General features: G+C 54.6%; 1 protein-coding gene across 2 annotated transcripts; it reads left to right on the forward strand.

The window, feature by feature from the left end:
* Positions 1-742: 742 nt before the first annotated feature.
* On the forward strand, positions 743-19933 carry SERINC2 (serine incorporator 2). 2 transcript variants are annotated; one of them, XM_037499968.1, is made up of 10 exons: positions 743-772; positions 11976-12137; positions 12625-12815; positions 13256-13335; positions 13727-13864; positions 14760-14929; positions 16076-16166; positions 16440-16581; positions 17921-18151; positions 19341-19933. In XM_037499968.1, exons 2-10 carry the CDS (start codon positions 12102-12104, stop codon positions 19474-19476), a joined length of 1215 nt encoding a protein of 404 aa, XP_037355865.1. In that variant the 5' UTR covers positions 743-772; positions 11976-12101; the 3' UTR covers positions 19477-19933. The 2 variants fall into 2 exon arrangements, with proteins under 2 accessions (XP_037355865.1, XP_037355864.1); XM_037499967.1 differs by lacking the exon at positions 743-772 and adding an exon at positions 3277-3335.
* Positions 19934-20768: the final 835 nt, after the last annotated feature.

Below are 20768 nucleotides of genomic sequence, written 5' to 3' on the forward strand. Positions count from 1 at the left end.
AACTGAAGCCCAATGAGATCAGATGAGAGAATCCTGGGGTGAGTGGCCCAAGATGCCAGAGCTGCTTCCTTTGAGACCTGGAAAGTTGGGCATCTAGCTGGTGGGGGCACAGGGGGTGTGAGCCCTGCAGTGTCACCCAACAGACAGAGTTACATGGCATTGGTTGGAAGAGCCAGTGCAATCCTGAATCCTAATCCTTCGGGAGCACTCAGAGAGCGTGGGCAACCTGCCAAGGTCACACAGCTGCTGACTGTGATCTTGCCTCTGGAGTGTGAGAGATGGTGATTCTGGCCCCGTGGAGGAGTCTCCAATGCAGAAGAAAGGAGGGTGGGTTGGTCAGGATACCACAAACCAAAGCCTTTTTTTTTTAAGATTTATTTATACAAGCTCTGGGTACAGTCAGAAGTGCGGGAGGGTGAGAGAATTCACCAGAGCCTGAGCGGGGAGCAGAGCAGGCAGAAGGAGCTAGGTACACTGCTGAGGAGAGCAGCGGGCGCGGCAGGAGAGGTCTGTGGCGCCATGTGGGCCCCTCGCTGGGGGCCGGGGATGGAACCAGCGCTGCAGAGGCCGCGGGCATCTTCGCAGCCCAGCGCTCAACCGCTGTGCCACCAGGGGAGGCCCACAAACCAAAGCCTTTTAATCTGCTTTCTCATTTCATCTCCTCAATCTCATCTTCCCTGAGATAACTGGAATGAAAACAATTATCCCTGTTTTACAGATGAGAAGCGTGAGGCTGAAAGAGGAAGACTCACCGCAGCAAGGCTGTGATGCTGTGAGTTATCCGCTGAGCGGGTGGGCCCCTCCAAGTCGATGACTTGGGGATGTGGGTGGGGTGAGGCCAGGATAATGGCAGCCTCTTCCCTGCTCTGGAAAACATCAATCTAAAACCAGATGGGGCTGTCTCTTTACCCTTGCAGCCTCAGGAACCTCGGTGCCTTTCAGACAACTGTCCATTTCTTACACTGCTATCTCCAAGCTCATAGCCCTCTGTGAGGTTAAGCAGGATAACCACCCCCATCGCAGGGAGTTGGTGGAGGTGTCGCTGCCTCGCCCTCAGGACAGCAGGGTGTGAGAGGCTATGGTAGGAATATTAGGTGTTGCTGCTCTTAGTCTTGGGCACTTTCTGCTGGACCAGGTCATGGGCAAGGAAGGGGATGGGGGAGGGGAAAGTGGGACCTGGGTGCAGAAGTGTCAAGGGAGTTGTCCTGGGGTGGGCGGCTCACAAAGTGCTCTTCACACCGCTGGTGGCGTTCCACGCACAGAGGATTGCCAGGTAGGAGGGGGCCGTGCTGGGATCAGTCAGAGCAGAATGAAGAAATGGTGTGGTAAAGTCCAGGCGTTCAGTCACTCAGCAAGCATGTCCTGCCTCAGTGTGTCCTGGGCCCTGGGCTGTGCCCAGGGCAGCCAGAGGTGAATCAGACAGGCCTGGGGCACCCCAAGTCTCCTAAGGGTCTAGGACCAGGGAAGGACCGCCCTTGTTTTTGGACAGAAAAAAAAAAGGTGGACAGGACATTGTCACCTCCATTTGTCAAGAGGCAGTGAGATGTCACTTGGCTCTGAGGTCAAGGCCAGGGTGGATGGGCTTCTAGCTCTTCCCTTCTGAGGGCTGTCACCATGAGTACCCATGGAAACAGCCACAATAATCAGCACCAGAGTTCACTAAGTGCTTCGTTCAGGGGTCAGCACCCCTCATCGCTTTCCTTCTTGGAGTTTGGGTGGGGTGGGGACTCACCTAGCTCTCAGGGCCATTGAATGGGACCACACAGGTGAGTGAGCTCAGAGGGTGCTGGAGCTAGGGCCAACCAGTTATTGGTGAGGCCATAACAGAGGCCCACGCTGTTTGGAGGCACAAGGAAGCAGGAGGATACGCCTTCCAAAAGGGGCAAGGAGTTTCCAGGGGGTGATGGTTTTCTGCATTGACAGGATAGGGGGCATTAGCAAGGCTTCGATGTGTAGAAAGGGGCAAGAGAAGGACTTTCCAGGGGAGCACATCATGTAGGCGAAAGTGTGGAGGAGGGCAACTTGGGGTGTTTGCAGGACAGTCCTGGCACAATTAATGCCCCAGCCTGGCGCCTTATGAATCACCCACGGATGCAGTCAGGGCGGATCTTTGACCCCAGGGCCAGCTGCAAGGCACCCGAGGCACCTTCCTTAACATTATCCTGTCTTGGGTTGAATGAGGAGAGGCCTGGAGGGTGAACAGAGAATAATTAGAGAGTCCTGCTTCTGGTCTCTCCCACATAACCTGCTAGGCTTTCTGCCAGGAATGTGGCCCACCCACACCTTCTGACCTCCTTAGCTGGAGGCTTGGGTTTGGGCATTTCTGGGGAGCAGGCGTGCATGACAGGAGTCCATACAGTTTGAAGAACAGTGGATGTAGGGGACCAAAGCAGTGTGAAGCTGGGGTCTTAGTGACAGGGAACTCTCACTTGTCAAACATCTACTGTGTGTTGTAACAGCCCAAAAACAGCCCAAAGAGGTAGATAGCCTAACTTTATGGATGGGGAAACTGAGGCTCAGAGGGTGGAAGTGACTGCTGATTTCTTTATGCAATCATTTCATCATTCAACACACCTATGCATTGCTCAGAGGCTCTCCACCAATTGCCAAGGACTCAGAGGGAACCACTTCTTGGCTTCTCCCTCCCTATGAGGTCACACTGTGTCCTCGCTAAGACTCACATCCAGGTCTCTCTCTTTTTTTCTTTCTCTCTCTCTCTTTCTCTCTTTCTTCTTTCTTTCATTTATTTAAGAGCTGGGGTACAGGCCAGAGGTGTGGGGGGTGAGAGGATTCACCAGAGACAGAGTGGGGAACAGAACAGGAAGATGGACCGGAGTACACTGCTGAGGGGAGCAGCGGGCGAGTCAGGAGAGGTCTGCCGCGCCATGTGGGTAGCCCCCTGGCGGGGGATCGACCTGTGCTGCAGAGGCTGCTGACAGCTTCATAGGTTGCGTCTTAACCCTTGCGCCACCAGGGAGGCCCAGGTCTCAATATTTCTAAGCACTCGCCTTGGCCCGGGACAGGAACCCGATCAGAGTCGGGTCTGGTTGGCGGCTCCCACGGCCGCCAGAATCCTGGGGGGACCCGTCACTTTCCCTCCAAGTCCCGCCAGGCGCACCTGCCCCAGGTGAGCTCCAGGAGGCGGGAGGGGCCGGAAATCGTCGAGCGGTTTCGCAGGTGGGGCGGGGCCGGGGCGGGGCTCGGCCGGGCGGGGCGGGGGCGGGGCCAAGCCCGAGCGCCCCGAGCGCGGCCAGACCCGGACCGGATCCCGCGCCCGCGCCCGCGCCGCCGCCGCCATGGGGGCCTGCCTGGGCGCCTGCTCCCTAATCAATTGCGTGAGTCCGGACCCCGCGCCCGCCGCTCCCGCAGCCTGGCACTTTGTCCTGTGTTCTTCCTCCAAGTAGTTTCTGCTTTTCCTGCCTTCAAACTTGTCTTTCCGAACCCGCACCCGCCCTCGCGCCCCCGGGCATCTCTCCTGGGCCCCCGCCCTCTGCCGGACCCGGGGCGCCGGGGCCGCTGCGGTCCTGGGCTCGGGTTACCGCCTCGGCAGGGTTGGGGCGCGCTGGGGCGGGGGGAGGGGTCTGCCCCGGCGGGCGCGGGTCCCAGGGATCGGGAGACTGAAGTGCAGAGCCCAGGGTGGGGATCGCCCCCCGGCCCCCTCCGGCCCAACTTGGGGATGTCCTGGCCGCGCCTCTTGCGCGCACTCCGACTCTTTGTGCGACCTGCCCGGCCCCCGCCCGCCTGCCGGGGCGCCTCTCCCGCGGGGGCGGGCCGTCCGCGCCTGCCCGGCTGCCTCAGTTTCTCCGTTTGCAGCCGTCCGCGGCCCGTCGCCGTCTTTGTCCCGGCGCGTCGCTCCGTCTGTCCGAATCCGCTTCTCTGCTCCCGGCCCCGCCGCCGTGGCGGCCTCGTTTCTGGCTCCGGCTCACTCCTGGGCACTCCCCCAACAGCCCCAGACGCTTCCCCCGGGGCCCCACCGCCGAAATGGGGGTGGGGAGGCAGCCCCCGCCGTCTTTCTAGGCTCCCCTTGAGCGAGGGTGGGGGGCGCGGAGCAGCGCTGGGCGCGGGGCTGGAGGGCCCGTGGTTGGGGCATTCCGGGGTGTGTGCTGGGGTGGGGGGGCCCGGTGGCCTGGCCTGGGGGGTCGGAGGGGCAGCCAGCCTCCCCTTTGGGGCTGCAGCCAGCTGAGGGGAGGAGTTTCAGCCAGACCCCTGCCCGAGGCCCCTGCTCCTTCCCTTTCCCAGCCCCCGCTCCTTCCCCGCTTTCTCTCATTAAATCTGAGGTTCATTCAGGCAGCCCCCTCCCCCCCTGCCCCACACAAAGAGAGAGTGACGGGGGGAGTCTGGTGGCTGCCGAGTCTCCGCACTTGCTTTCCTTTGTCCCCGATTCGTGTGTAGGATGGGGTGCAGGGGCAGGGTGATGGGGATCTTAAGATTTACAAGTCGTTTTCTGGGGATGGTATCTGTTCCGAGAGGCTGTGGGGTGGGGGCCCTGGACAGATCTCTTCTCTGGGCATGTTTCCCCATTTGTGAAGAGTGTGAGAGTGTGTGTGTGTGTGTGTGTGTGTGTGTGTGTGTGTGTGTGTGTAGAAAGAGGACTCATGAGATAGTCCCTGAGCTCCCTCCCTCCCCAGTGAATTTAGGGTTCAGCCTGAATCTTTGGCCTGGAAGGATTTGCTTTCTAGTGGGAGAGGGAAGACGCCCCCAAACTCCACCAGATTTCCTTCTGGTTGGAGCGGTGGGGGGCGGGGGGCTAGAAGATGTTGAGGGGAGACCACCCAGTCTCTGGTGCTTCTCATCTGCCTCCCACATAATGCTGTGGGGAAGGTGAAAAAGTGCCCAGCCCAGTTCCTCCCATATAGTGACTGCTCCAAATGGGAGCTGTGGTTATTATTATCTTGGAAAAGTGGGTGGAGAATTCCCCGTGGAGCCAAGTGCCTGAGTCACAGAATCCTACAACTGAGACCAGAAGGCACCTGACAGGTCTGCTCAAACCCCCAGTTCAGATGAGGAAAGGCAGCCCAGAGAGGTTAGCTGACTCACCTAAGGCTGCACAGTGGCAGGATGGGGGAACTGCACAGTCAGGATTAAAATCTGATTCCTGGTCCAGGCCTCTTCCAGGGCCACCCTCCGTTCACATCCTGGCTGCCAGCTCAGGACAGGGCTGGCCCAGGGTAGATGGGAAGTTAACTTAGTTCTGATATCTGCAAGGGGTCAGCCTCCCCTGCTCCGGGGCTTCCTCTTGGGGTTCTGGCCTCTGATATTTACTGAGCACCTACTGAACTGAGCCCCACACCCCTGCCATCTCACTGGTTCTCAGGCCTGTGGCCTAGTTACCATTTTTACAGATGATGATACCAGTGGGCACCCCCAACAGCTGTGTTGTTACTGTCGGCCAGCACCCATGGGCCAGTGCTGCCGAGCGGTGCCAGGCCCAGCACCAGAGTGAGCGCTTTATATGGGTGTTGTGTTAATCCTCGCCGTGACCCCAGCGAGGCAGTTCCTATTATTCCCATTTCATGGATGAGGACGCTAGCTTAGGGAGCGAAGATGATTTCGCCCCAGCCATACATGGACCCGGAATCCTGGATGTGCCCCTTCTCTGCTGCGTGTCTGGGGGTGCTCACTTTTTGCTCTTTCCTTGTGTGTGAAGTGGACAGAACACTGGCACCTGCCTCTCAGCCCATCGCGGGGATGAAATGAGACAGGGGTGAGTTGCCAGCTGGTCTAGCAGGAAACTGGGGGCCGCGGCCCCGTGCCCGAGACCACATTTGAGGAAGAGGTGAGGCCAGGCAAGTCCGTGGCTGTCTGATTGGAGAGCCTGGGCTCTGAGCCAGTTTACCATCCTGCTCAGGAGCCCATTTTACAGCTGAAGAAGCTGAGTCCACGGAGGAGAAAAGAGACTCATGTGAGCGGATGGCAGAGGGCACTAGGACCCCTTTTAGCATTGCGGGGTGCAGGGGTGAGTGTGCTGGGAGTATTTCTGAGCCGACCTCTTCTCCTGTGTTTGCCTGGTCCTAAGGGGGCCAAGCCAGTAGTGGGGTCATTCACCAAGTCTGCAAGGTGTGGCCTGCCCATGCTGGGACCAGGTTTTTGTTTCATTGTGGTGAATATACATAACAGAAAGTTTTACCATTTTAAGTTTTCTTTTCGCCTTCAAGGAGCTTGTCATTTATTTTAGGAAACATGATCTCTATTAGACATGGATTGCTCCTTTTTTGATATCAAAATGAATGGTATCCCAAACGCGTCATCCTGTCTACGCAGGACATGCTGTTGGCTAAAGCACATGACGAGAATGCTAGAATCTGTCCCTCCCTCAGCATGAGTTCTCTGGATTCCTGAAAGGAGGCCCCACAGCTGCCTCTGGGTCTTTTGACCATTCTGTGGCCTAGGGGCTTTTTCTAAAATTCAAGTTTGATGCTATGCCTCTTCCTCAGCAGTGGTTCCCCCTGCCTTCAGGGCAGAGTCCTGACCTCCACAGTCACCCCCATGGCCACTCTAGCGTCTTCTCTTGCTCACGCCCGAAAACACCACCTTCCTCTGCCTGCCTTATTCCCTTTGCAGGGATAGCCTTCCCTTCCCTGCCTGCCAGACGTCCTGCTCTTCCTTCGGAACTCCCTACCCCTTCTTTTTTATTGCTGTAAAATATACCTAACATAAAATGTATCATTTTTCCCCATTTTAATCTGTGTAGTTCAGTTTACCTTTATTTTTTCAGCATTTCTTTAGGACCTCCATGTGGTTGTGCAGTCACTGCCACCATCCACCTCCAGAACTTTTTCTTCTTCCCCAACTCCTTACCCATCCGATCACTTCCCACTCTTCTCTCTCCCCTCCCTGCCAGATTTCTGTGACTCTGACAAGGCCGGGGGTCTCAGTCTTTGGTGAGGGCAGTTTCACTTAGTGTGATGCCCTCAGACTTGTCTGTGTTGTAGCATGTTTGAGGATGGCATTCCTTTTCTGACTGAATAACTTCCCATGTTTTGCACCTGGACTGCATTTTGTTTATCCACTCATCTGTCACTGAGCCCTTGGGTTGCTTCCTCCTTTGAGTTACTGTAACACTGCCGTGAGCATGTCTGTCCAGGTCCCTGCCTACCATTCTTTTGAGTAAAACCACAAGTGGAAGATCAGATTGTTTTCAACAGAATAACTTTCAACCGTGACCCCAGCTCTCAGCCTCTCCCACCCACCCACCTGCCCCAGGAGTGGGTCCACCAACCTGACTTCCTGGCTCTTGAGACAACCAGGAAAGAGTGTGAATGACTCAGTGACAACGTCCCCGCCATGCCACACTGTGCACACCACACTGCTCACGGCTGCCTCCTGAGCGGCCCAGCTTGCCTGGGGAGGGAGTGAGCTCCTTGTCATTGGCAGGGTTGGAGAGCAAAGGCTGTCGGTGCCCGAGTCCTCATTTGGGAGGCTGCACAGACCAACAGCCGACAGCCAGGAATCTTGCAGCTGTAAGGCCTAAGAACCACTTCTGCCTTCTCGGTTCTGAGAACCTGGCTGGCGCTAAGATTCAACCACTTTTGTGTTCTGGTGCTTTCCAGAACTGCCTCAGAGGGTGATCCTAGTGCAGGAAGTTGGATAGTTCGCCTCCGCCTTTCACGTGTATCATAAGCATTGGTCCTCCTTGTGCTCAGCCTGGAGACTTGACTTTTATCTTTTGTACTCTGAACATGCCATACACTCTGCTGATCTGGTTCTCCATCAGCTCAGCTTATCTTCAATTTCTTGAGATTCTAATAAGCTCAGAATACCTAAAGCGTGTGCCTATTTTAGTGTTTTTTTCTTAATTAAAATGTTTATTTTAATAATAAAATCAACTTTATTAAGATAATAGTTGACATTCAGTTAAGTTTAGTTGACTGTACCCATTAAACACGACCTCACATCTGCTCCATAAATCAGAGTGCTCCCTCTGGGTGACAGCCTTGATGTGTCGATGGGAAGTTAGTTATTTTTCAATTCCCCCGTGTTATTTTCCAGTTTTGAACCATCGCCATGAATTCTGTGTACGGGAAGGGGGACACATGTTTCTGCCATGACTCCTGTGGGCTGGAGTTTCTGTCCTTTGAAGAGAGATCCTCCAAAGTGGATCTTGGGTCAGATCCCAAGGACGCTGGGGACTGAGGCATGTTTTCCTCTCTCTGACCTGGTGTCTGGTGGCCCACCAGGCCTTGGAAATCCTGAGGGTTCAGGTGTCAGGAACACCTACATTTTGCCTGCCAAGAGCCAGAGTGAATTGGGAGACCAGGCTCCCGGATGCAGAGGGCCAGCTCTTGTGTCTCCAGTGGTAACAAGCCAGAGCCAGGCCCTGACCCGGGCACTGGGGCATCTGGTTCCTGAGAATTGCTTGGTTTTTCTCTGCCAGTGGAAGGATTGCTTTTATCATTGGAGTGTTTTGTAATTAAATGAAATGCCATCAATGAGGGGGCTCTTGGTGCCAACAGAGTAGAGCACGAATCCCAGCTCTTTACCTTACTTTCTCTGTGATCTTGGTCATGTCACCTCTGAGTCTCAGTTTCCACATTTGTAAACAGGAGGCAACAACATGCATATTTCATCGTGTTAGTGAGGTCAATGTAGCTAGATGCCAGGACTCACTATTAAGAAATGGTGGCCATTATGGTTGAGTCTCAGCACTGCTGTCCACTTACTGTGTGACTTCTGGCAAGTTCTAGAACTCTCTGATCTCCTCATTTGTAAAATGGGACTAATAATATGCTCTGTCTGATAGCCAGAATTCTCTTTATGGTTTACAAAGCACTCTTGGCATTTGCTTATTCCCTCACCCACAAAAGGCAGCCATAGATAGGAGACAGGGTTTGGGGTGAAGGCTGCAAGATGTACCAGAGTTGCGGGATGGGTTCACTGTTAAACTGTGGATCGCGCGGAAGGATTTCATTCCGCAAGCATTTAATTTAGCATCCATGTTGCACCTGGCTTTGTGTGTGAGAGAGGTAGGTAAGAAGGAGCGTCTCCCTGAGAAGGCAGCTACCCCAGAGTGCGCCGTACACCTTATGACTGGTCCAGAGAGCAAGGTGGGAGTCTCAGAGGAGTGAGGGGCCCCTTTCAGCCTGCTCCCACACAGCTGATCCTTCAGTGTAAGGCTGTTTCTATCCCTCCTGGCTATAAATTCTCAAGTGAATGCCCATTGCTCTTAGGATGAACGCCAGAGCCCTGCCATGCCAGCCTGGCCTCGAGACTTACCAACCACTCTGGCTGCTCCTGAAGCTTTGTCCTCAGGTGCTGCGGACCAGCACAGCAGTAGACGATGAGCCCACCTCAGGGTTGAGAGAAGCGTGCAGGGTGGTCAGGGCGTCGGTGAAGGAAATGACAAACAGACACACTTCAAGAGTGAAAATCTGAGTGTAATTTTCTTTGAGTTTGTGACCAATATATATGTTTTCCAAAGGCACAGGGACAATGAATATCAAAGAAATTAGCTTGCTCATGGGCTCAGTCTATCACCATCAGGGAGGTGATCTACATAACAAGCAATGACTTTTATAGAAGAAAGAAGGAAGTTTAGAAAGACAATAAGGGATTAAAGTTTGTAGTTCTAGAAAGACAGGATAAGATTTTTAGCATTCTTGTAGTGGTTCCTGGTGGTCGTTATCTTTTGATAAGCTTGTCTTTTCAGGGAACTTCCGCTGTACTTCCTCTGCTTCAGGGTGTTATGCTGTTCTCCCCCTGCACACTGCCCAGCCGGACCTAGGGACCGTGGCGAAAGCCATTCCTAAAGGTCACTGCGGGGGGAGGTGCAGCAGGTATGTCTTCAGAGGGTTTTGCTGTTCTCCCCCTGCGCGCTGGTTGCCCAGCCGGACCTAGGGACGGTTAGCCCTAAAGGTCACTGCAGGGGGAGGTGCAGCACTCAGGACCTTCGTTCTATTCCTCCAGGGCCCCAGCTCCTGCCTGCCCGGCCCTGCCCAGGCTCTAGTCCCTCTGTGGGGAACACTCTTCCCCTTGGTCTCCTCATTCTTCAGCTCAATCCAAATGCACTTCTGGGAAGTGACCCGCCAACCCCTAATCTAAAGTAGGCCCTGTGGGTCTCTCGTGGTTGCCTGTCTGCTTCTTACCACCTCCCCTGTTGGATGAAAGGGTTTGTTGCATGTCTTCCTTGCCTTGGGAGCACCAGGAGGTCTGGGCCTGGGTCTTTCTTGCTCTCCAGACTCAAATACCTAAGTGAGGAGTTGGGGCTCTTTGGGGGAGGGTTAACAGTTTACCATATGTTTACTAGATGAGGGCACAATTCTTCAAAGGCTGGGCTGTAGACCTGGCTCTCAGACTCAGGGTGAGTCTGCTTTTGGAGTACTAGTTGTGAATGGTATGGCGTCATCCCCCTCAGTGTTTCAGCCAGTCCAGTGAGGGGAGAGGCTGCTACTAGCTTGTGCAGAGAAGCCCCAAGAATTCTCCTGTCCAAAGCAGGTCACAGCCAAGAACAGTTCTTCACTCCATTAATTAGACACGTTTATCCTGTGCCTGTTGTTTCTGGAGGTCTGGTAATCTGCTACATACGTGACATTTGTTCAACAGTCATGGAGCTCCTAATTATGTGCTGGGAACTGTTCCAATCTCTGGGATTACCACAGTGAACAAAACAAACAGCAATTCCTGTCCTGTAGGAGCTTACATGCTAGAAACGGGAGGCAGACAAACCTAAGCAAAATATCAAGTCCTTCAGATGATAGTAAGTCCTGTGGAGGAAAACTAAGGGGAAAAGGAAGTCTGAGGTAATACAATTTAAAATTCCTTTCATTCTTAAAACTGCCATGCAAAGTAGGTACATTATGATTCTCATTTTATAGAACATGAAACTGAGGTTCAGAGAGGTTGAGTGTGTTGTAGAAGGCCACACAGCTTATCAGTGGCAGAACTGGCCTCCTGGATTTTTTTTTTTAAAGATTTATTTTATTTATGTATGTAAGAACTGGGTTGCAGACCAGAGGTGCAAGGGGTGAGAGGATTCACCAGAGACAGAGTGGGGAGCAGAACAGGCAGATTGACTGAAATACACTGCTGAGGGGAGCAGCGGGCAAGATAGGAGAGGTCTGCTGCACCATGTGGGTAGCTCCCTGTCTGGGGATTGAATTTGTGATGCAGTGGCTGTGGAAAGCTTTGTTATAGGACAGGGAGAGGGGCAACCCAAACCCCGCAAACCTGCCTATTCTACATGGGTTCTGCCATCCGCCGCATCAACACAAAACATAGGAGACTTTAATGGGAAGGAACTTTAATAAAACTAGGAAACAATACAGGTAAGGCAAAGAGTCTAGTTTCTAAATGAAGCATCCAGAGTTACCCATCCCCTCGTGGGTAAAAGTCCATCCAAATGGGATTGGCCCAGAACAAGGCCCTAAAGCCTGCCATGAGTCTAAAGCATCTTCCAGTGGGGACCCACAGAAAAGGGCCAGAAACAACCGGACAAGCTCGGAAGGAAAAGAGCAAAATCCACATCAAGATAAAAGCTGCCATGGTCACCTCCCCACGGGTCTCACCCACATCTGTGTCACCCAGTCCATGACCAAAAGACAAGCGCAGTTTCTTCACGTGTCTCTAGGCTCCATGCGCCTCCTCCAGGTCTCCTGGCTCCATCCTGCTTCCTTCCTCAGTCTCTTCTTCAGCTTCTCCTCTTCCTGCTCAGCTCCACCCTCCCTTGGGTGGGGCAGGGAACCTCCCCCTTTCCTGGGGACCACCCTGTTACAGCTTCATAGTGCTGAGACTTAACCCCTTGAGCCATCAAGGAGGCTCCTCCTAGATGTTTTTTTTTTTTTTTACTACTCTGCTACCTCCAAAGGAAGAAAAAGTGTCACTCAGCCTTTTGGGGGCTTGATTTGCTGAGCACCCTGCCTGGTGAGGCTCAGCTGGGCTAAGTGCAGACTTGGAGGCATCCAGTGGCAGGTGGTGGGTGCTGTGTGTTCGGACACAGGAGGGGAGAGGCAGGAGTAAGGGCACCCCTGCTGTCTCCACAGGCCTCCTGCCTCTGTGGCTCTGCCCCCTGCATCCTGTGTAGCTGCTGCCCTTCCAGCCCCAACTCCACCGTGACCCGCCTCATCTTCACCGTCTTCCTCCTCCTGGGGGTGCTGGTGTGCATCATCATGCTGAGTCCCAGTGTGGAGAGTCAGCTACACAAGGTGAGCACCTGGGAGGTAGGGACCGGCCCCGTGTCTGGAGAGGGCTCAGGCAAGGGAGCCCAGGCTTGGGATCCAGCGAGTCAGGAAGGGGTGGCAGGAGTGTCTGGGGCACCAATGGCCCTTGGCCATGGGGAGGAAAGAGGGGTTAAACCTCACCTGGGAATTCTCATTTCTCATAAACCACGGTCCCCTTGGAAAAGCTTATATTAATCAGCATTACCCCCGTGACACTGGCCTGGAGCAAATGGTCCCTGCTTTCACGATCAAGCCCAGCTTGATCACCACTTTGGGAAATCCTGAAGCTGTGGGGGTGAGAACAGGGAAACCCTCGGAGACTGGATGTAACAGACCCGCTGTCTCAGGGGGGCTCACTCGCAGACCTCTGCCCCGGAGGTGGGTGGGAGATGGAAAGAGGATCAGGCTCCCACGGGCCCAGGGTGGTGGGTGGGTAGGCGGGGTCTTCACGCTGCTCTGTCTGTCTCCACAGCTGCCCTGGGTGTGTGAGGAGGGATCTGGGACCTCCGTCATCCTGCAGGGCCACATCGACTGTGGCTCCCTGCTCGGCCACCGTGCTGTGTACCGAATGTGCTTTGCTATGACGGCCTTTTTCTTCCTTTTCACCATGATCATGATCTGTGTGCGCAGCAGCCGGGACCCCAGGGCTGCCATCCAAAACGGGTGAGGAAGGGTCGCCACCTGCTCCCTGGCACCCTCCTGCAGTGGTTCTCCCCTTTTCTGCCCGATTCAGGGATGCCCAGACCCGCCCCTCAGGCAGCCAGGAGGGCATAGCAGAGAGATCAGCTCATTTGGTCATTGCCATTTCTCAGATGAGGAAATAAAGCACAGAGAGGGCAACAACATACCTCAAGCCACACAGCACTCTGTGACATAGTTGGGGCTAGAACCCAGGTGACACCCTCACCCTGACATGGGCCTTTCCTCTGCCCCTCAGGCTTTTTCTAGGACTAGGACAGATTTTTCATGCCCATCACAACCAGAAATGCCACTGCACCTCTCCAAGTACCACTGTTCTTTGGGGGGTGCGGTTCTGGAGATCAGTCCCGTCTGACCTCCTGTCACCTCCCCCTGCGCACTCATCCATCTCCCTCTGCCCCCAGGTTTTGGCTCTTAAAATTCCTGATCTTCTTGGGCATCACCGTGGGCGCCTTCTACATCCCCGATGGCTCCTTCTCTGACAGTAGGCGGCCTGGGGGGGAGAGGGTGGGTCTTCAGAGGGAGGGGCGCTGGCGGAGGTTGCTCTTGGCCCTGGCACATGGACCCCTGACTGCTGGCTGGGTCCTTGTCCCCCCTCCAGGAGCAGTGAGGGGTGGTTGGGGGAACCCACCTTGCTCCTGACCCATACCTGCCACACTGCCTCTCTGCATGACTAGGGGCTCCCTGGGGCCGGGACTTGGCTTCTCAGCGTCCCCATGTAGGGCATGGCACAAATGGTGGCTGAATGACTAAGTGTGTGTAACTGGGAGCATGTGGGACTGTGCCTGCACCAGGGCGGGGGGCTCACAGGCCCTGGCTCTCAGGCTGCTGCCCCCCAGACCGACCTCCTGCCCTGACTCCCTTCTCCCCCCCAGTCTGGTTCTACTTTGGCGTGGTGGGCTCCTTCTTCTTCATCCTGATCCAGCTGGTGCTGTTCATTGACTTTGCGCACAGCTGGAACCAGCGGTGGCTGTGCAAGGCCGAGGAATGTGACTCCCGGGCATGGTACGCAGGTCAGTGCTGCCCGCTGACCTCCCTGAGGGGCCTGGTGTGACCTCGGAACTCAGGAGTCCCTGCAACTAGATGCAAACCTAGAGGGCCTCTCAGGGCAGATGTAGAGAAAGGGGATATGTGAAGGGTGACTTCAGGGAGTGCTGGGGGAGAGCTGAACTGGGGAGGCCTTGGAGGGTCAGGTTTGGCTGTTCTTTCTTTTTTTTTAAAGATTTATTTTATTTATTTATACATACAAGAACTGGGGTGTAGGGCAGAGGTGCAGGGAGTGAGAAGATGCACGAGAGACAGAGTGGGGAGCAGAACAGGTGGATTGACTGAAATACACTGTTGAGGGGAGCAGCGGGTGAGGCAGGAGAGGTCTGCTGCACCCTGTGGGTCAGCAACCTGGCCGGGGAGCCAACTCAGGCTGCAGTGGCTGACAATAGCTTGATAGAACTTAGACTTTAACCCCTGCGCCACCAGGGAGGCCCAGGCTTGGCTGTTCTTGCGGAAAGGGCCACACACAGGCAGACCAGACTTCAAGTGACAATCGGTCACTGAAACCCCGGTGGTGGTGTGAGTCCCTAGTTAGTTCTTTCATTTTTGCCTGATGGATCAAGAAAAAAGGCTCACCTGGGTGCTGGTTTAACCCTCCTGTCCCCCACAACCACCAGACTGCCTAATGGAGAGAGCAGATCAGCACAAGGCTAATTCATTTTCTCTCTTTTCGTTAAATTTTTTAGTTAATTTTTAAAAAGACTTTTATATCCCTTGTTTTATTTTTACGGTTGCCTTACTTATGGCAAGTGAGCTGTTTGAGTTCAACATAGGGCAGATCCTCACAGAGGCATTGGTGAGTGACAAGCCAAGGAGACAGACCTCCTGACCCCCCTTTTTGCTGCTCCTCCTGGCCAGGCCTCTTCTTCTTCACCTTCCTCTTCTACTCATTGTCCCTCGCGGCTGTGGCGCTGATGTTCGTCTACTACACCCAGCCTGGTGCCTGCCACGAGGGCAAGATCTTCATCAGCCTCAACCTCACCTTCTGTGTCTGCGTCTCCATTGCTGCTGTCCTGCCCAAGGTCCAGGTAAGACTGAAACCAGGCCCCACGGTGTGTGGGACTTGTTGTGGGAAACCTGGAGGCTGAGGCTGGGCCTGTCAGTCTCTGAGGCTTGGGCTAAGAGTGTGGGCGCCCACGTCAGCCTACCTAGGTTGGAGTTTTGACTTCCATATCTACTTGCTGGATGTCTTTGGAAAGTGTCTTAACCGCTCCATGCTTCCCTCTTCTCAGATGTAGAACGGAGTAATGCCTACTATTTGGAGTTACTCTCAGGGTTGAGGTCACATTTATGAACACTCAGAGCAGTGCCTAGTGTGTATATCATCAGATACGAGATGGCATGCCCATCACACCCTGGCTGTTATCATTCATGTCATTTTATTCTTGCACTGATCATCATTTCCATTTTGCAGATGAGAAGGTGGGAGGCTTAGAGAGGTAGAGACTCGAGTGAGGTGACATGGCTAGTAGGCGGTGGAGCTGGGGTTTGGACCCAGGCAGACTGGCTCCAGAGATTATGCTTTTAACTGTGGAGTTCTGATTTATATTTTCAAGTGTGTGTGTGTGTGTGTGTGTGTGTGTGTGTGTGGTGAGGACAGAGAATACTAGGCCAAGTAAGGCGATTTTGAATAAGTGCTATGTGAAAATAAAAGGGAGTGTGGCTAAAAGGTAGGTGGGCTAGCAGGGGCTGTGGTAGTCAGGGGTTAGGGGCCTTGTTGGGAGTCCTGATTGAGCTGAGGTCTGACTACTAAATAGGAACTGTCTGAGGGACTGGATACTAAACAGGGAGAAACATGTAAGGGAGAGGGGTCACAGTGAGTGCAAAGGCCCTGGGGTAGGAGAGAGGTTGGCCAGCAGGGAGGCCTCCATGCTGGAGTGTGGTCAGCAGTGAGGAGTTTGGCAGGGGGTCAGGTGTAGACCAGGAGGCTTTAGCTCAGAGTGTGATGAGATGCCCCCTTTGAAGAGTTCTTAACAGAGCAATAATCTGTTATGAGAGTTAGGATTCCATCCCCTGGGTGAGTGAGGTGGGTGGTAGGTAACAGGGTGTTTTCCCAAAGAGTTTGGGGTGGGATGGGGTTTCTAGAGTGTTTGGGGTTTCTGAGGCCTCCTGCTTGGGGGTGAGTGGGCTTCCTCAGGTCTGGCAGAGTCTTACTGATGGACTGCTTTTACCAGGAAGCTCAGCCCAACTCAGGTCTGCTGCAGGCCTCAGTCATCACCCTCTACACCATGTTTGTCACCTGGCTAGCCCTGTCCAACGTCCCGGGTGAGTAAGCCCTTTGAGGAGGTGGGCCTTGTCCTCGGGCTAGCGGCTGCCCTCTGGGCATATCATGGCTACGGCCCATTTCCAGACAGTTCTTCGAGGGGGAGAAAGGGCCCCTTCTCATCCTGGAGTTGTCTTTACATTTTATCTGCTCAGCACATTTCTGGAGTTGGAATTTAGTGTCCATCTGGGTTGGCTCTCTGCCTGTCCTCACGGCTACCTGGCTCCTCAGATCTGCCCTGCCGGTGCTGAGGGTGATTGTGCTTCCATCCCCAGACCAGGAATGCAACCCCCATCTGCTGACCCGCTTCAGCAATGGCTCGGGCCTGGCTGGCCCCGAGAACTATGAGACTCATTGGTGGGATGCGCCGAGCATCGTGGGTCTCATCGTCTTCATCCTGTGCACCCTCTTCATCAGGTATGGTGGGGATATGGCATCTGGGGAGGGATCATGATTAGGGGCCTGGAAGGGGAGGAGGTGGAAGCTGAGGTACAGGTTACAAGGTGCCCCTGGCAAGCAGCATGTCCAGTCCCTGCTTTGTGCAGGTGGGGAAACTCAGTCCTTCAGGGGACACCGTATCATGGGGCAACAGAGGTGGGGCTCGGCCTTGCCTCCTGACTCAGGGCCTTTAACTGAACACCAAACTGCCACATGCTCAGCTCAGGTGGGTGCAGGGACTTGTGAGGTCGGGGAAGGACCTGGATTGGGGTCAGGGAGTCCAGGTGTTGTCACTCACCTGCTGGGTGGCCTGGGGTCAGTGGCTCCCCCTTTCTGAGCTTGTGTCCTCCTCAGTAAAAGAAGGGTGATAACCTCTCATGCTCCTGTGCTCCCACAAGACAGGGAGGCTTGTACTTAATGATCACATGGCAGCTTTTTTAAAAGGGGCTTCTTAGCGAGGGCATACGAGTGTGGACTCTGGTGCCAGACTGCTACATCTCCTCTTAGCACAGTTCTTAAAACACAGAAAGCAAAGAAGCATAAACCGCCACCAGGGCAGGGGCCACGGGTGATGGTGCAGCCCCCAGTGATCTCCCCAGATCTGAACTCCCTAAAGCACTAGATTGCCACATGGTGGTGATGTTGGTTGAAGCTCGGCAGGGGTGATTTCTCACCCTCTGGGGTGGGGCTGGAATCTAGGTCTCCTGTTTCACATTTTTTTCAAAAGGTAAGCTGGTTTGGCAAATTAGTGTGTCTCAAACTCTTAAATACCGTGAAAGACACCGAGACTTCATGATAGAAAAGCAATGACAAAATCATTATAATTGTTCGTATTTTTTATTGTGAACTTGAAGAAAAGGGACGTCATTGGTAAAACTACCGACATCTAATAAAAGGAAACAAACTTAATTGCAAATGAGCATCGTTAATTATTAACACTGTTGGTGAAGGTAGTACCTGCTACATGTTTCGCAGTTCTAGGTACTCAATACATGTTTATAGAAATCGCACCTGAACATCCAGAAAATAGTGACTCTATTTAATTTTGCTCTTGGCCTGGAGCAGTGCTGGGGCCTTTACATCCTTATTCTATTTAATCCTCCTTGCAGTCCTATAGGGGAGGTGCTGTTATCCTGAATTTACAGTGGAGAAAACACAGACTCAGGGGTAGAGTTGACTCCTGGGCCCAAGACCTAACCATCAGGTCACTAGCACCCAAGGGTCTGGGACCATGCGCCTCCTATGGTTGTGGCTACTGCTATGGCTCCCAAGGCCCTGGTGCCGCCTACCTGACCACCGCCCTCCTCCCTCCCCGAAGTCTGCGCTCCTCCGACCACCCGCAGGTGAACAGCCTGATGCAGACAGAGGAGTGCCCGCCCATGCTGGAGGTCATGCAGCAGCAGCAGCAGCAGCAGCAGCAAGTGTTGGGCGGCGAGGTTCGGGCCTTTGACAATGAGCAGGATGGCGTCACCTACAGTTACTCCTTCTTCCACTTCTGCCTGCTGCTTGCCTCCCTGCACATCATGATGACACTCACCAACTGGTACAGGTGTGTGGGGCCTGCTGGGCATGGGCAGGGCCAATGGGGTGCCTGGGCCACATGCCCCCTCCCCTGGCACCTCCCTGGCTTGTGCTGACTACTCAGGCTTGGGGGCGGAGGTGTCTTATCTGGGGCCTTCCGAAGAGCCTGCCTCCTGCATGCCCTAGTTTCCTGCCTCGGCACTAGTGTTCTCAGTTCCTGACACCTTCACTAAGTGCCTGAAAAGTGAAGTTCACAGGAGGTGGGGAAAGTGAGGCTCACAGGCAGGCCCTGTGCAGGGCAGATGGGGTTTGCATACCAGGGGTGGTGACTTGGATTATGAGGTCAGGTTTGGGACTCACAGTTGGAGGAGTTGGGATTAGGGGGAGAGGCTTAGAGTCCAAGTGAGAAGGTTAGGAATAGGTAGGCGTCCAGAGGTCAAGGGCTGGGATTAGGGCCAAATCAAGTGACAAATTTGGTCATTTGGTTAAAATTGGAGTTAAGAGGTCATAAAGCTAGATTGAAGTAGCAAGGCCAAGGAGTTAAGATCAGAGTCACAAGGTTAGAGGCCAGGACTGGGGTCACAGGGTCAAGGCCCAGAGATATCAGAACTGAGTCAGGAGTGGGATTACGGAGTCAAGGGTCAGAGTCGGTGTTAGTGGTCAGGATGGAGGTTAGGAGCTCTGGGGTCCCAAAGTCAGGGAGCAGGAGTCAGGCCCCAGGGCGGCAGCCCCCTCTTACCCACAGTTTCACACTCCCCGGTTTCAGTTGCCCACTGAAAGGAGAGAGCGCGTGAGAGCACCCTCCCGTAACTTTTATTACAGCGTATTGTTATATCTGCACTGTATTATTAGTTATTTTTGTTGATCTTTTACTAGTCCCACTTTATAAAATTACATGTATGTGAGTATAGGTGAAAGAATAGCACAGAAGGGTTTGTTACTGTTGTGGTTTCAGCCATCCCCGGGGACCAGGGAGCCCGCTGAATTACCATCTAGGACTGGGGTCAAGGTTGGAATTGAGATCAGGGTCAGGTCTGCGGCACAGGCCAATAGCTGTGTCTAGGGTCATCAGGCCCGTGTCAGGCATGCGCATTAGAGGTACAGAGTAAGAGCCAGAGTTGAAATCGGGGATTATAAGTAGGTTCTAACGTCAAGGCCAGGCAGGACCCAGTTTCTAAGATTGGGGTCAAGCTCACTGGGGTGATGGCCTGTTGCAGACCCGGAGAGGCCCGGAAGATGATCAGCACGTGGACCGCGGTGTGGGTGAAGATCTGTGCCAGCTGGGCAGGGCTGCTCCTCTACCTGTGGACCCTGGTGGCCCCTCTCCTTCTGCCCAACCGCGACTTCAGCTGAGCAGCCGCCTGCAGCCTGCCCACCTGGTGCCTCGGGGCTCATGAATGTGGATGGATGGAGTCTCTGCCCCTGCCCCCTCCAGGACTTGCCCAGGAGCTGGGCCCCTCTATTCTTAGTGCCTTCAGGGATGAGGAGCATCAGGGCCACGCCTGAGCTCACCCTCCCGCTGCCCGACCACGGGGCTGCCTCTTCCCTTCCCTTACCCCCTGTCACCCACACTCACCCTCTTGTGGAAAAAGGGCCCCTGTTCTCAGGCTCCCCAGGAGAGGGTCCAAAAGAAGAGCAATGCTCAGAGCCGCTCAGAGAGCGGGAGAATGCCCCACAATGGGTGCCCGGCACTGAAGCCCGGGCCTTCCCGCCCTGCCCCCAGGGTACCCACCCCTTTCCTGGACCCTGTGCCTTACTAAGTCTCCAAGACTGCCCAATAAACAAGCCAGTGCATGCACCTTTGTGTCCTATAGCCCTTCCCTGTACGGTCCCTGACCCGTCTGGGGCTAGTGTGGGGGCTGGGGGCAGAATGCCAGGCCTGAGGAGGCTGACTCATTGGGCCCGGGCCCCAGGGGCCCTCGGGGCCAGACCTAGGGACCTGGGCTCTGTCCTCATGGAGAGCCTGGGGGACGGAAGGCTAAGGAAGAAGGAGGGGCTTTGGAAAAGTGACTCTGGGGTCAAAAAAGGGGACCACAGAGGCTGGGGCAGTATCCATTTGAGGGGTGGTGAGACCAGAGTGCTGACCCCAAGGCCCTGCCCACTTCTGGGTCCTGCTGATCGAACTCCTCACCACCCCTTCCCTCTCTCCCCTAGTCACTGGTACTTGCTCTGGGCCAGGTGCCATGGGGAGTACAGAGAAGCAGCTAACCAATCCCTAGGCCTCAAGGGATGAGCTCCTCCCTGAGTGGTGCTGAGCTGACCTGCACCCCAGGAACCAGGGGCTCCAGGCAAACCCTCCTGGCTGGGCACTGTGCCGTGTTCATCAGACAGGAGAAATGCCACCCACTCCCAAGCTGTTGTGAGGCTCAGACGAAGCAGGCCACCCACCTCCTGAGGCACACAGTGATGTGGGGGATGAACAGGCTCCCAGCTGGGGCCCCAGCCTGGTCCTGACATTGTGACAACTAGACATGGGCCTTCACCTCTTCCACTCCTGGGTGTAACGAGTAGGTATTGACGTGGGTTTGTTGGGGATGCTGTAGCCAAGGACACAGCCTGCTTTCAAGGAGCTCCTGGTGTGTGGGGCAGCGGGAGGTGCAGTGGCAGCGGCCTTACAGATGCAGAATTCACCGAGAAGCCTCCTG

The sequence above is a fragment of the Talpa occidentalis genome, unplaced genomic scaffold (genome assembly GCF_014898055.3).
Source record: "Talpa occidentalis isolate TD23 unplaced genomic scaffold, MPIMG_talOcc4v2.1 talOcc4.9, whole genome shotgun sequence".
NCBI classification, from domain to species: Eukaryota; Metazoa; Chordata; class Mammalia; order Eulipotyphla; family Talpidae; genus Talpa; species Talpa occidentalis.